The 14,221-nt window shown below is 48.5% G+C and overlaps 1 protein-coding gene across 1 annotated transcript; it reads left to right on the forward strand.

The window, feature by feature from the left end:
- Positions 1–1,892: 1,892 nt before the first annotated feature.
- NEUROG1 (neurogenin 1) lies at positions 1,893–3,618 on the forward strand. The gene has a single exon (XM_025924958.2). The coding sequence runs from the start codon at positions 2,177–2,179 to the stop codon at positions 2,906–2,908; it is 732 nt and encodes a 243-aa protein (XP_025780743.1). The 5' UTR covers positions 1,893–2,176; the 3' UTR covers positions 2,909–3,618.
- The last annotated feature ends 10,603 nt before the right edge of the window (positions 3,619–14,221 follow it).

A 14,221-nucleotide genomic window follows, 5' to 3' on the forward strand; every position in this document is an offset into this window, starting at 1 on the left:
TTCAGACTCCCAGCCTCCTGGAGAATAAATACCTGTTGTTTTAAGGTGCCTCGTTTATGGTGACTTAGTACTCCAGTCTCAAGAATACAATACAGGGGCCCAGCAATGTCAAGTCACGGGTAGTGGGAATGCACCAAGGCCTCAGGAAAGCAGAGACGGAACAGGCTGGGAGCAGGGCTGAGGATACCTAGGCTCCCGTAGGCTCACACAAATGCCAGCAGCTTTGTGTTCCTTGAAATGCCTCGCATCACCCAACAATCTCCCTTTTCTTGCTTAAGCTGATCAAATCCACTTTTTGCGACTTCTAACAAACCTAAAGCTCTTATACATGACCGTGCCCAGCCTTCTCTCCAGGTTGGGAGTACATGTAAGGCGCAGCAGAGGGGAAAGCAGGGCTGGATAGAGTCCACGAAGCCTGAAGACTGTCACTGGACAGTTTGCGGAGGCAGGCTCTGCCTCCAGACAACACCTCTGTAGAAAGGGGACGGCGTCGCAGGCAGAGACAGCTCTGAGGACAACAGGCCACAGACCAGGCCTGAGGCCATCATCCAGATGTCACAGGGAGGACAATGAAACTTTGCTCAAAGGTGTTCATTTCGTTTTTTAACTTTCCCACCTGCATCGTCTGGTGCTGTTCCTTGGTGACTATTTCCCCCTAAGTACAAACGTGGGGGTGCCTGGGATCTACTGCTCCAACATGAACACTGGTGGAAAAGCGACTGCTGACCAGCAGAGTGAAAACCTGCTCTAATAGGTGCGTTTATATCACTAAGGTATAGAAAGGAATCCAGGGAGGTGGGTTGTGACTGCTACTGAGTGCTTGCTACCCTTTCTCCTGGGCCAGGAAAGCCAGGTCCCCTGTCTGGCTCACATTCCAGGGAGCCTCAGAGACTGCAAGCACCTTCAAGAGAGGCAGAGCAAAGTAGGGGGTGGGGGGCAGAGAGGAGCAAGGAGGGCTCCCTGAGGGGAGGGGATTCTGTTACTTTAAAAGTCATCTGAAAGTGTTGGAATAAGAGGGCTGGGGGACTAGGGTGGTGTTAGGAGTATTTGGCCAAGATTGCACTCGAAAAAATCATCCATTCTTTTACTTTCCAAACTGCTCCTCCACCTCCTGCCTCCCGGTCCCCGGCCCCTAGGCGACGGTCAGCAGAGACCTTCCCTTATTTCTTCACCAACCTGGAAGAAGCGACAGCGCTTACGCCTGCCCTCTGCTCTATGATCCACACCCGGCCACTCTCCGTCTGTGGATAGGGTTTTCCCTCGGTTCTGAGGGCGCTGCCTCTCCCAACCATTTATCCGGCGCTGCGTTACAAAAGCGCCGCGCCAACTGTCCTCCGAACATCATTTCACAACATCCTCAACAGGGTAGACGTGTGTCCCATTTTACAGACGGGGAAAGTGAGGTCAAATCACTTGCCCAAAGTCACGCGGCCATTCAGCAGCGGGAGAGAGGAAACGAACCCAGGCTCCCAGCCGGCTCCAGGTTTCCGCAACTTGCTCCGCGGCTCACACTTTCCAGCCCGAGCCCCGCCTCCCCATCCCACCCCAGCGAGGGGCGCCGGGCCCGCCCCCGGAGGAGCGTGCCTCGGCCGCTAATCGCCGGGCGCCCCCGCCTCCGTTTCGCTGCCTGGAGACGCCCCCGCCAGCTTAGCCCGGAGACTGCTCCCGGGGCCGCGCGCGACGCCGCCGATTGGCCCGCGGTAATTACGGGCACGCTCCGGGAGGGGGGAGGGGCCGGGGCGGCCCCCCGCGAGCATAAATTATGCAAATACCCGGGCGCCGCACGGGGCTGACCTGCCGCCTCGCTCCATTCACGGGGGCTGCCGCGGGGGCGGAGGTGGCAAGGGAGGGGGGCGCCCATTGTTGGGGCGGGTACTTAAGGGGTCCTGAGGCCGGTCGTGTGCCACACTCGGTACTCACACGAGCTGATCTGCTCGCCGGCGAGATCACTCGGGAGACCGACTGGGAGCGTGGCCCCTGCAGCAGACGAGGCGAGGAGGTGAAACCCAGCTCCAGGTGCGCCCCAGCACCTTTCCTGGCCGTGAAGCCCGCAGCGGCCACAGGGTTGGCCTGGGCCATTTGGAACGTAAGTGCGCCCCGGCGGCCCTACCCTCTGTCCGGGCTCCTGTCCTCCAGGCGCCCTCCTACCTGCCCGTCGGTCCTGTGCCACGCAAAGATGCCGGCCCCTCTGGAGAAATGCCTCTCGGACCTCGACTGCGCCAGCAGCAGCAGCAGCGACCTATCCGGCTTCCTCACCGACGAGGAAGACTGTGCCGGGCTCCAGCCGCCAGCTTCCGCCTCGGGGACGCCCGTGCCAGTGCGCAGGGGCGCTCCCGCGGTTCCTGCAGCGTCCAATACTCCCCGGGCGCAAGACGACGAGCAGGAGCGGCGGCGGCGCAGGGGCCGAGCGCGTGTGCGCTCCGAGGCGCTGCTGCACTCGCTGCGCAGGAGCCGGCGTGTCAAGGCCAATGACCGCGAGCGCAACCGCATGCACAATTTGAACGCGGCTCTGGACGCGCTGCGCAGCGTGCTGCCCTCCTTCCCCGACGACACCAAGCTCACCAAGATCGAGACGCTGCGCTTCGCCTATAACTACATCTGGGCTCTGGCCGAGACTCTGCGCCTGGCCGACCAGGGACTGCCCGGGAGCGGTGCCCGGGAGCGCCTCCTGCCGCCGCAGTGCGCCCCCTGCCTGCCCGGGCCCCCGAGCCCCTCCAGCGACGCCGAGTCCTGGGGCTCGGGTGCAGCCGCCTCTCCCTGCGCCGCCGCGGCCTCGCCACTCTCTGACCCCAGTAGCCCCGCTGCCTCGGAAGACTTCGCCTACGGCCCCGGCGACCCCCTTTTCTCCTTCCCCGGGCTGCCCAAAGACTTGCTCCACACGACGCCCTGTTTCATCCCTTACCACTAGGCCCTTCAGGGACACCGTTACCTTCCCCCTCCCAAGGCAACAGGCAGTAGATGGAGCCCCAGCTGCAGTCTCAGGACCCCCAGTCTGGGCGGAGGGAGGAAGCGGGAGCTTTAAAGGGGTGGGAGATACCTGAGCCGCTTGTTAGGTCGCTGCACCCTCGCCGCCGCCGTGGCTGCCCCTTGGTCTGTTTCTCCAGCCCTCAGCCCTGGGCCCCTCCTGCCCGCCCCTAGACGGCCTTTCCTTTTGCACTTTCTGAACTCCACAAAACCTCCTTTGTGGCTGGCTCAGAGCTGACCCCAGCCACCACTTCAGTGTGATTTAGAAAAGGGACAGCTCAGCCCCTGAAGACGAGGTGAAAAGTCAATTTTACAATTTGTAGAACTCTAATGAAGAAAAACGAGCATGAAAATTCGGTTTGAGCCGGCTGACAATACAATGAAAAGGCTTAAAAAGGAGAGACAAGGAGTGGGCTTCATGCATTATGGATCCCGACCCCCACCACTGCAGGCTTGCTCTAGGAAGAACCCAGACTTGCGTAGCTATTCAGGCACAGGGCTGGAAAGTACTTTAATTTATTCAAGATGCTTCTTTCATATGAAAATGTATTTTTGTACATAAAGAGTTTATTCTATTATTATGAGGTATCAAAGTTTACATTTTTGTACTGCAGATGTTTCGTGTAAATAAAAACGAAGTAAAAAAATAAGTCACCAAGTTTCTCGCCTCATGTTGGTGTCTCTCTGAGGCTTTCTTCCCATCCCCTGGCGGCTCAACCACTAAAGTGAAACACTATCCTCACCCACCTCCAAACTCTCCACTCCCTTTTCAAAAACACTTAAAAATATACAATGCACTTGATTTCCACCAAGAAATGGATAAAGACGGGCCAGGGCATTTGGGAGACATCATTTCCTTTCACCTTATAAGCACAAGGGAGATCTTTCAGGCTCCCCGTAAGCCAATTAAGACTTTTTAGTGGGGAATTAGCCCCGGATATGCAGCTACCTGTAGAGGTAGGGGCGGTGGGAGACTCTTTCTTTTGAGGAACTCCACATCAGCTGGCTCTGTGTTTCAAAGAGAAGGGATTAAAAAGATCAATACAGTGTGACCACTGGCTAGGAAGTCCCAGTGACAGGTGGGCCCAGGCTGGGCAAGCAGAAGGGTCCACTCTTATAACAGCCTATTTAGAGGGAGAAATTGATTGGTAAACAATGCCTCCAAATTGTTGTCCATTGAGGCTAGGATCACCCTGGCTGTGAGGTGTGGGATGAATTACCCTGGTGTGGTATGTCTGGATGGTGTGTGCACCTGCCTAAAATTGTGAGTTAGGGTGCCTGCACACCCCCCCACACACACACATATATCTCCCCAGCTGTGCCTACAGTGAGGGGGGCGAGTAGGGAGACATTCGGTGGGCTCAGTCCTGTTTTGCTCAGCCCGTCTTTAAGGGCAACAGCCAAAGCTTTCATTTGCTGCCAGAGAAATCAGCCGCCCAAACCCAGTGGGGATTTTTCTGACTGCAGTGAGTTTGTCTGTTGTCTGACAAGTAGCTAACAGCATTGGCCACAAGCAGTTTTGTTGTAAATTTCAGAATGTGGATGATTACAAGAGATACTTCCTAAAATGTCCCTGTGGCCTGTTCCCCGGCTTACAAGTTACCACACATGAAGACCAAATTTTTTCCCCACTGGGTTGTCCCTTTTCATGAATTGAATTATTTAGAGGCAGGAGGTAGAAATGTGTTCAGGAAAATAGTATGCTCTAATGTTAAAAGAAATCGTACCTGTTTAGGAGGTGAGTAGAAGCAGAGGGCCAAAAGGAGAGCCATTAATAGCATTTTCCCCTTGTGCATGTGTTAACCCTCCTCACACATCCTGATGAGTTGGTTCCACAGACTCATATGCTGGGTCTCCAGCAGGCATCGCTAAGCCTAGTCACCGGCAAGGATCCCTCTTTCAGATAAAAAGGCTCCTTTACAGAAGGTTCTGGAAAGTTGAATGCCTTCTCTAACTGCCCTAGGAGCAAACAAAGAATCCTCCAAGAAAAGCTTCAAAAGTTGTGAGGGCTCAGAGTGGAGTTGTTTCTGCTAAAAGCTTCAAGGAAGAAGTTGTGTCTCTTGAATGACCCTGCCCGGGGCCCCGCTCTATTGTCTGTCCCGGAATTAATTCACTCTACTAGCTTTGCATTTTCCTATAGCAAAAGACACAAACGGGTTGCCTCAGATTTTCTGCTTTCCTGTGCATAGGATGTTCGGAAGTGACTCCCTTCCAGGCCGGGACTGCAAGCCGGGCAGGGGACCCTGCTCAGCCATGGTGTAGGTGCACGTAGCTGGGCCAGAGGAAGAGAACAGCTGCTTATGTTTATCATTGTCCAAAATCCTTGGGAAAACTAGCAGCAAACACCCTGAAACCCCCCAGGCATCCTGGAGCTCACAGCTACAGTAGGACCTTTGTCTGCTATAACTGTACACAGTCAGCACCGAAAATGGGAAACATCACTACACCCAGGACTGTAGAAGAGCTAACCGTATTCCCTACTTTGTTGCCAAAACAGGCTCACAACTTAAGGTGCAGGGCCCAGAACACCTTGCATCTAAAGGAACATCTTCGGCAACATCAGTTGCTGGGGGGGGGGGGGGGGCGTCTTCACCCCTGCCAGTTAATGTTGTCCTTCCAAAGAAGAAAGCGTCTATGTTCAGCCCTTAGAGCTCTCAAATGGAAGGAAAGAAGGAAGGTGATTTAAAATGCTCATCCCCAGCTCAGGGGCCTCTTTGTTCCTGCAGCAAACTCTCATCTATCCACTGGCATCTGTGAAGACAGACCAGAGGTTACTAAAATATTCTACTCAAGGATAGAGCACAGAACTTCCTGCTGACAGCCGTGTTTCACTTCTTCAACAGAAACTTCCACTGAGGAATCAGAAGGCAATGAGACAGGCTTATTTATTCTCTACCTTTGTCTCTCTGTTTGCTTCTGTCCTGGTGTAATGTGTATTTTTACACACTGCTTCCAAGCTTGCAGGAAACCAGGCCAGGAAAGCCCGGGATGCTCAGGAAATGCAGGATTTCACCCTTATCTTTAATAACTCTTTGTGAAGCCCCTGCTGTGTGCTGAGCACCATTCTAGGCACCATGGGGACCAGGACACCCCAAAAGGAGCTCACCGAAAGTTTGGAGTCTCACAGGGAAAGACAAAATAAATTCATGAGAGACTGTGGTAGTTGCTGAGGGGGAGAACATGAAATCAAATAAAAAAAGGGGAATATGGAATGCCAGAGTTCAAGGGAGGCTGCTGTTTCAGAAAAGATGGTCAGGGAAGGGCTTTTAATGAGATGACATCTGAGGGGAGGCTCAGGTGAGAGAGGAGAGGAGCAAGCCATGGCATCATCTGGAGGGAGGTGTCCCAGGGAGACGAGACTGCAAGGAGAAAGCCCTGGCCGTGAATGGTGTATAGAGGGACAGCAAGGAGGCTGATGTGACAGGCACACAGGGCATGGTGGGCAGGGGGCGAGGGGGGGGGGTAAGGATGGAGACAGATGAGGGGCAGTGCAAATCATGATTCTCTTTTTCAAGGTAATTGAAAGGTTGAAACAGTTGAAAACTGATATGTATATATATATATAATAATAAACTTATATAACTTATATAATGTATATTATATGTAATATGTTTTTTATTATATATATACATATGTATACACATATATACTGATATATATTATGTATAATAAGTTTATTATATATATACACATATATACACACATATGTATATACACATATATATACTGACATATATATATACTGACATATATATATAATAAGTTTATTTACTTTGAGAGAGAGAGAGAGAGAAAGCATGAGCAGGGGGAGGGGTAGAGAGAGAGGGAGAGAGAGAATCCCAAGTAGGCTCCACAGGTCAGTGCAGAGCCCAATGCAGCGCTGGAACTCACAAACTGCAAGACCATGCCCTGAGCTAAAACCAAGATTTGGACGCTTAAGGACAGAGCCACTCAGGTGCCCCTCCTCCCCCCCAACTTTTTTTTTTAAATTTTTTTTAACGTTTATTTATTTTTGAGACAGAGAGAGACAGAGCGTGAACGGGGGAGGGGCAGAGAGAGAGGGAGACACAGAATCGGAAGCTGGCTCCAGGCTCTGAGCCATCAGCCCAGAGCCCGACGCGGGGCTCGAACTCACGGACTGCGAGATCATGACCTGAGCTGAAGTCGGACGCTTAACCGACTGAGCCACCCAGGTGCGCCCCAACTTTTTTTTTTTAATGAACTGATTTATATTTTTAAAAGCCACACAGAGGGATGTAGGCTTCAGAGACCAGGACAGAAGCAGGGACCCAACCAAGCCTCTGTGTATTCGTCCTAAAGAAAGGCTTATAGTGGGAGAAGGGGTGAAGACCCGTCAGAACCAGTACAACTTGTGAAGAAGCCAAGAGTAGGATTTGTTTGGGGTCATGAAAGAAAGAGAGAAATCCAGGATGCCCTCAACAACTTAGATCAGGAGCAATGAACACACGGAATCCATCCCCCCAAAGCCCTCTGCAAGTGGGTAATTTTGCTGAAACTGCTCATTTAGCACCCAAAGCAAAGATGGGAATGTGAGTTGCAGTGTCCATAATATTAAAGACAGATTGCTGCTCAAAACGACCATAACTTGCTCTGGGCTTGGGACTAAAAGAAAAATGCCCCAGAGAAAATTCACAATGGGATAGGGGAAGGGGGCTCCTGATGTCCTGGGCAACGTCCTCAACAATATCATCACCATTGACATCACCATCCTAGCTAATGCTTATATAGCACTTATTCTGTGTTCTAGGTACTTTCTGAAGACACAATGCATATTAATCTATTTAATTCTCACAACTCGTGACATCAATAATACAATTATCCCCATTTTTCAGATGAGGGAACTGAGGTACAGAGCAGTCAAAGAACTTTCCTGAAACCACACAGTCGTGAAGTTGGGGTTTGAACCTAGGCAATCCTCTAGCAAGCTTGCTGCTTGTTACACAGTCTCAGAAGGAAGGCAAATGGAAGCATGCAGGCCACAAGTGGAAAGGCCCAGAATGATCCAGGGGTAAGCTTAACCAAGCAACAGGGCTGCAGCTGCTGTACAGGGCCTGTGGAGGATTGAGGAATAGCACCTCTCCTCTCCCTCCACCAGGTACATCACCCCTGTGGCAGGCTGCACAGTGGGGCGTGGACACCCCTCCCCCTCCTGTGTGGGCTGTGCATGGGGCACAATTTTTAAGGGCTTATCTAGTAGCCTGGCTTAGACGCAAGGATGGTCACCTGAATGTGCCTTTTCCTGCCTAAAGCCGAGAGAGCCTGGAGAGTGTATGGGGTGAGCTTTCTGGTAAGCAGCTGGGGTGTCACTGTTAATTTGTTTGCAAAACCAGCAGGGCTCAGAACCTGGTGGCATCCTTGTGTGAAAAATCAGTTTCTTCATCATTTATTTATATCTGGCTAGAAAGTCCCCATCCATCTTACCAAGTCCTACGGTTCCTTTAGAAAATATTTCTGGGATTGTTCCAACCTAGGCTACACAGGGAATCGAGGCTCTAAAGCTCTACACCTAAGAGCCTAATGGTGAAGCCAGGAGCCTGGTCACACCGATGGCCTGTATAACCCATAAGCCAAAGCCCAAGGTGTACGTAACTTTTGGAGCTGTCACTTCCTAGGGCTAGCTCAGAACAAACACCTAGCTCGAACACTGTGCTTACCTGCTGTCCACCGGGCTGGTGTCTGGGAGCCAGGCATCCTGGAGGCAGGATGCAAAAACTGGAGGTTAGGGTTTCACATGGCTGACCTGCCTTCCTTTCTGGCAGCAGTCCCGGTTGCCTGCTGAAGTCATTCTCTGGTTCAGGCGAAGCCCGCTACGCCGCTGACCAGCATGCCTTTCTCCAGTTTTGATAGGAAAGGACAATGTGCACCCAGCATATGCCAAGGTGGTCTCAAGTTATTGAGTCACAAACGAAAAGACACTACTACTTTGTCACCTCAAATTTGATATTTGCTCTACCCAAAGAATTGCACTTATCCCTTAAAAATATTCTGGTTGGATCTATCAGATTAACCTCACCCTCAACACGACCTGGGTACCTACTGTGCACCTGGCACAGTCCAGAATTATTTTAGATTTCACTTGTTTGGAGACTAGTGACAGAAACTGCTGGTTATTCACCAAAACCCATTCTCCTCTTCTTCCTGGGCCCATGACTATCCTACATTTCCCAGAATTCTTTGCAGTTAAGCATGCCCATATAACCGGGTCTTTGAACTGGATCATGAGTGGAAATGTTGCAAGCCACTTCTAGGATGACACTTTTATGATGATGGTGGAGGGGCACCTGGGTGGCTCAGTCGGTTAAGAAAGGTCTGATTTCGGCTCAAGTCATGATCTCACAGTTTGTGAGTTCGAGCCCCACATCGGGCTCTGTGGGGACAGCTCAGAGCCTGGAGCCTGCTTTGGATTCTGTGTCTCTCTCCCTCTCTGCTCTGTCTCTGCCTCTCAAAAATAAATAAAAATCATTAAAAAAGAGCTTATGATGATGGTGGAAATTTGCACTTTTGTATAAAACATAGAAAGCTGCAAAGAACATCACTCCCAGTCTAAAAAATAATAAAAAGTCATATAACCTACAAAATCATGATTTTTTTTGTCAGCTAATCAAAGATGGAAGGTCACAAGCCATTTAAATAAAGTGAATTACAGAAAGAGAGTGCTCCTCCAAGGAGAGACAGAGCATGTGAACTGTTTCACCTTGGGCAAAGCATAGGAGAGAAAAGTGGCTGTCATACAAATAGGTAAGAAGATATTGGCTAAAATAATAAAATCTAAAAGTTAAATGCAGGCAAAACCACTTTGGAACAGTTTGGCAGTTCCTTCTAAAGTTAAACATACGTTTACTATAGGACTCAGCAATCCTACTCATAGGTATTGACTTAAGAGAAATGAAACCATATGTTTATACAAAGACCTTTATGCAAATGTTTATATTAACTTTATTTATACTCTCCAAAAACTAAAAAGAGCCCAGGTGGCCATCCACAGGAAAAGGGATAAAGAAACTGTTGCTTATTCAACTGAAAGTAGTTAATTGACCTATAGGAGAACATAAATGAGTCTCAAAATCATAAAACTAGGGGGGGGGGGGAGCCAGACTTAAAGGCTACATATTGTATGATTCCATTTACACAGCATTCAGAAAAAGCAAAACTATAGGAATAGAAATTTGATTAGTGATTTCCAGGGGCAAGTCGGGGAGAAGATTAGAAATGGAGCAACAGAGGGCGCCTGGGTGGCTCAGTCAGTTGGGCGTCCGACTTTGGCTCAGGTCACGATCTCACTGTCCGTGGGTTCGAGCCCCGCGTCGGGCTCTGTGCTGAATGCTCAGAGCCTGGAGCCTGTTTCAGATTCTGTGTCTCCCTCTCTCTCTGACCCTCCCCCGTTCATGCTCTGTCTCAAAAATAAATAAACGTTAAAAAATTAAAAAAGAAAGAAAGAAATGGAGCAACAGAGATCTTTTTGGGGTGATAGAAATACTCTGTATCATGATTGTGATGATAGTTACACAATTTGCCAATGCTCATACATCTTCAAAGGGTGAATTTTATTTTATGTAAATTATATCTCAATAAGACTGACTTAAAAATACAAAGAAATGATCATGGAGTGAGGTAGAGCTCCTTCCCATGACTGTCACCTGGACATGAGGCAACCCAGCTTCAGCCATGAGGATGATAACAATATCCAGACCAATGCCACTCGAAGGGTTCTCCAGCACTAGTCCCTGATGAAATACAGACAGAAATGGAAAAAGGTGCATTTAGTAATTATTTTAGATTTCATTTTATACCAATATAAATCTGTTATATATAATAATAAAATACTTTGAGCTTGTACTTTGCATGTCTTTGAGAGGTTTCCCCCTACATTGTTCCAGTAACACCTTTTGATTTTTTTTTTTTTTTTTTACAAAAATGCTGGTAGGAAATGGATTGAAAATGTTAAGAAAAAGTAAAAGGAAGGAAGGAGAAAAGGAAGGAAGGAAGGAAGGAAGGAAGGAAGGAAGGAAGGAAGGAAGGAAGGAAGGAAGATGGAAAGGAAAGGAAAGACAAAAAACAAAAGAAAGAAGAAAAGAAGACAATGATAGAGCCCTAAGGAATGGTAGAGCAAATCGGAGGACCCTGCAGCCCTGAATGACTGCATGCAGTAAAGCCACCTGGCCACCTAGAATGCTCCTCTTGGAGTGTTAGGTGAAAGAGAAATAAATTTTGTTCCTTAAGCCACCATATCATTGTGCATCTCTGTTATAGAAACCGAGGCCTACCCTAACTGTCTGGGATCACCGCAAGGGCATCCTACCTGCTGACTCTGAGATAATGCTTTCATCCCACAAAGAGCTAGAAGCAAGCTCTTTCCGGAGAGAGCACAGGCTCAAAATATATGGGAAAACAAACAGGTGAGCTTTAGTTTTCACACCACAGAGAGTCCCCACACAAGTGAGGAGGTAAGAGCTAAACTCCTCTTAGCTCTTTAGCACTTCTTTAGCAGGGCACAGGCAGGCTGGCAGCAAAGATGGAATGTGGAACCATTCTAACACCCTGCAAGCACCCAGCAGGACTTGGCTTGCCCAGACAGGTTGCGGGACAGGCAGGGCTTCCAGTAGAGCAGTATATCAGTGGCAGCTGATAGACTGTTGCTGCCCAGGAGAGATGTCTCTCCAGCCTCCCCTTAACAGGACCAACTTACTGGGAATGGGTGCTTCTTATTATTCTTGAAAGTGCCCCAGCAATGTAACTCATCGTTCCAGTTCTGCCAATTCCTAATTGCTCACCTCTTTTCACCTCAGTCTCCTCATCTGTAAAGTGGAGAATAGGGACATCACCAATCTCTATGATAGAATGTTTTAAGGTTTCAGTGAGAAGTAATTCACATAAACAGCTAAAACTGTGCCTGGCTCATTAAAAGAACTTGATAAATGTTAGCTATCGACTGATTTAGCTGCAAGCCAATTATCCTTTGTAATGAGATGATCTCTTTCTTTGGTCACCAGATGGTCCCTATGGTGCTTGAAGGCTATAGGCCTTAGATACAAACCTGACTAGTGTAACTTGATTCTAATGCAGCAATTTGAGTTTAGGGGCCGATTCTATACTTCAAATGTAAAACTGTGATTAGAGGACTTAGGAGGGATATTAAATTATACCTAGTGATGGTCTGGTTGAAGCCAGACACAAATCTCACAGCCTTTAAGAACTCTTCATATTGAGTGTAAGTACAGTGCCTTCCAGTTTACAAAGCAATTTCACATCCATCATCTGATATTAGCCTCACGATGTCCAGTGAGGTAGAAGGGATTATTGTATCTATTGCACAGATGAGACAAGGGGCTCAGAGGTTAAGTGGTTCACCCAAGGTCACGGGGTTAATGAGAGGAGAAGGTGGGGCTCAGAGCCGCATCTGGTTCTAGGCCCAATTCTTTTTCCCAGATACTTTTCTGCATCTCCAGGCTTGCCTCACCTGACCCTGGGCACACCTCTGCTTCGCAGCCATTTATACGTCAGGAATTGGAACCAAGCAAAAGATGAATAATAATGATGATATCATTAGGTGGAACCACATAAAATTGCCAAGATTTAAACTACAGAAATGGCACTTTCATATGGTTCAACCTAGTAACTAACACTTACTTGGATACTTACCACAGGTTAGGCACTAAGCCAAGTGCTTTATGATTGCACTGGGGTTTTATCTAATCACAATAGCTCTGTTACCTCCATGTTAGAGATGAGGAATCAGATAGCAGGGCTGCAAGACTAATGAGCGATGGGTGCAGGATTTAAATCCAGGCATCTGAGCCCAGAGCACAAATGCTTCACCAGTATACTGTCTTACCATTTATTTCCGAAGACACAAGCCATAATAACAGAAACCATGTCTTACTTGACTGTGTAGTGCTGTGTGCAACACTCACTATTCATTCATGCCTTTGCTCAATAAATTTGAGGGCCTACCATACTTCTTATTGTGAGACAATGCTCCATGAGTCTCAAGCATTTCTATACATCTTGTGAGTCCAGGCACTGGCTACTCTTCACTCCAGATTACCTTTTCAAAGATATTTGTATATCAAACATCCTTGGAAGACAGAGTTAGTGTCTCCCTGTGGGCAAAGGCAACTATCCAGTATAAGAGAATCAGGTTCCCGAAGCTCAGGGTTCCTCTCCTGTAACTCACTGTGTGTGTGGATGTCAGCCGGCCCTCTTCGTGTCACCCTTTGGAAATCGGGGCTTGGGAAACCATCACAAAGATGGTAATATTCTGATTACTGCTAGTGCTGTGAGTAAGAAACAATCCTTTGCCTCTGACCCGAGAGCCTCATATCTTCTACTAATGCGAAACTAGGGCAGGCTCAGTTGTTAGCTTGTTAGTAGGAAATGATCAAACTCAGAGTTCTTGACAGTACAATGCAAGAGCTGGCCAAATGAATGAATGCATGTAATGAACGCTCCTTGTATACAGGCCACTGTGTCACAAACATTCTAATAGCATTTCTTGGAAGCCACAGGCTGCCACTCCCAGAGAGATAATGCTGCAAGGAAACAGCCAGGAATGTGGGTCTCTTCTCCCTGGGCTGACCACTGATCTGCAAAATGGCCACATCAACACTAGTATTTACTAAGAATCGACTGTGTACCTCGATCCAATTTTCTTTCTCTTTTTAATTGTTTTTAATTTATTTTGAGAGAAATCATGAGCATGGAGGGGCAGAGAGAATCCCAAGCAGTCTCTGCACTGTCAGCACAGAACCTGACATGGGGCTTGACCTCATGAACCCAGAGATCATGACCCCAGCGGACATCAAGAGTTGGACGCTTAAATGACTGAGCCATCCAGGCGCCCCCTGGCTCACATTTTCTGAATGCCGCAGTATCTCCCTAGAAACTTTTTGTAAGTGCTCCTTGAGCAGACACTCAGCTATTTAACAAATATTTATTTTTTGTGCCTACTATGTGCCTGGTTTTGTTCTAGGATATGGGACAATGAGACAGACAAGATCCCTGCTTTCACAGTCAATGCACAAAACACCAGATCGTGATAAAAAGCTCTGCAAAGATTTAAAGAGGAAAATGTGCTAACGAGTGAATGGAAACCACTCTAGAAGTGATGGTCTAGAGGTTTCTTGGAAGACAGCCTCTCAGCTGACACCTGAGTGATCAGAATCAGCCCTGCTCAGATCAGGGGGAGTGAGATCGGTGCGCTCTAAGGACAGTGACAGGACCAGTATGGATGGAGCTC

The sequence above is a fragment of the Puma concolor genome, chromosome A1 (assembly GCF_028749965.1).
Source record: "Puma concolor isolate L17-30 chromosome A1, mPumCon1.1.hap2, whole genome shotgun sequence".
Lineage (NCBI taxonomy): Eukaryota > Metazoa > Chordata > Mammalia > Carnivora > Felidae > Puma > Puma concolor.

What these genes read in the sequence shown, in the direction of transcription:
- NEUROG1 (XM_025924958.2), top strand. Translation starts at nt 2,177, where the DNA reads ATGCCGGCCCCTCTGGAGAAATGCCTCTCGGACCTCGACTGCGCCAGC.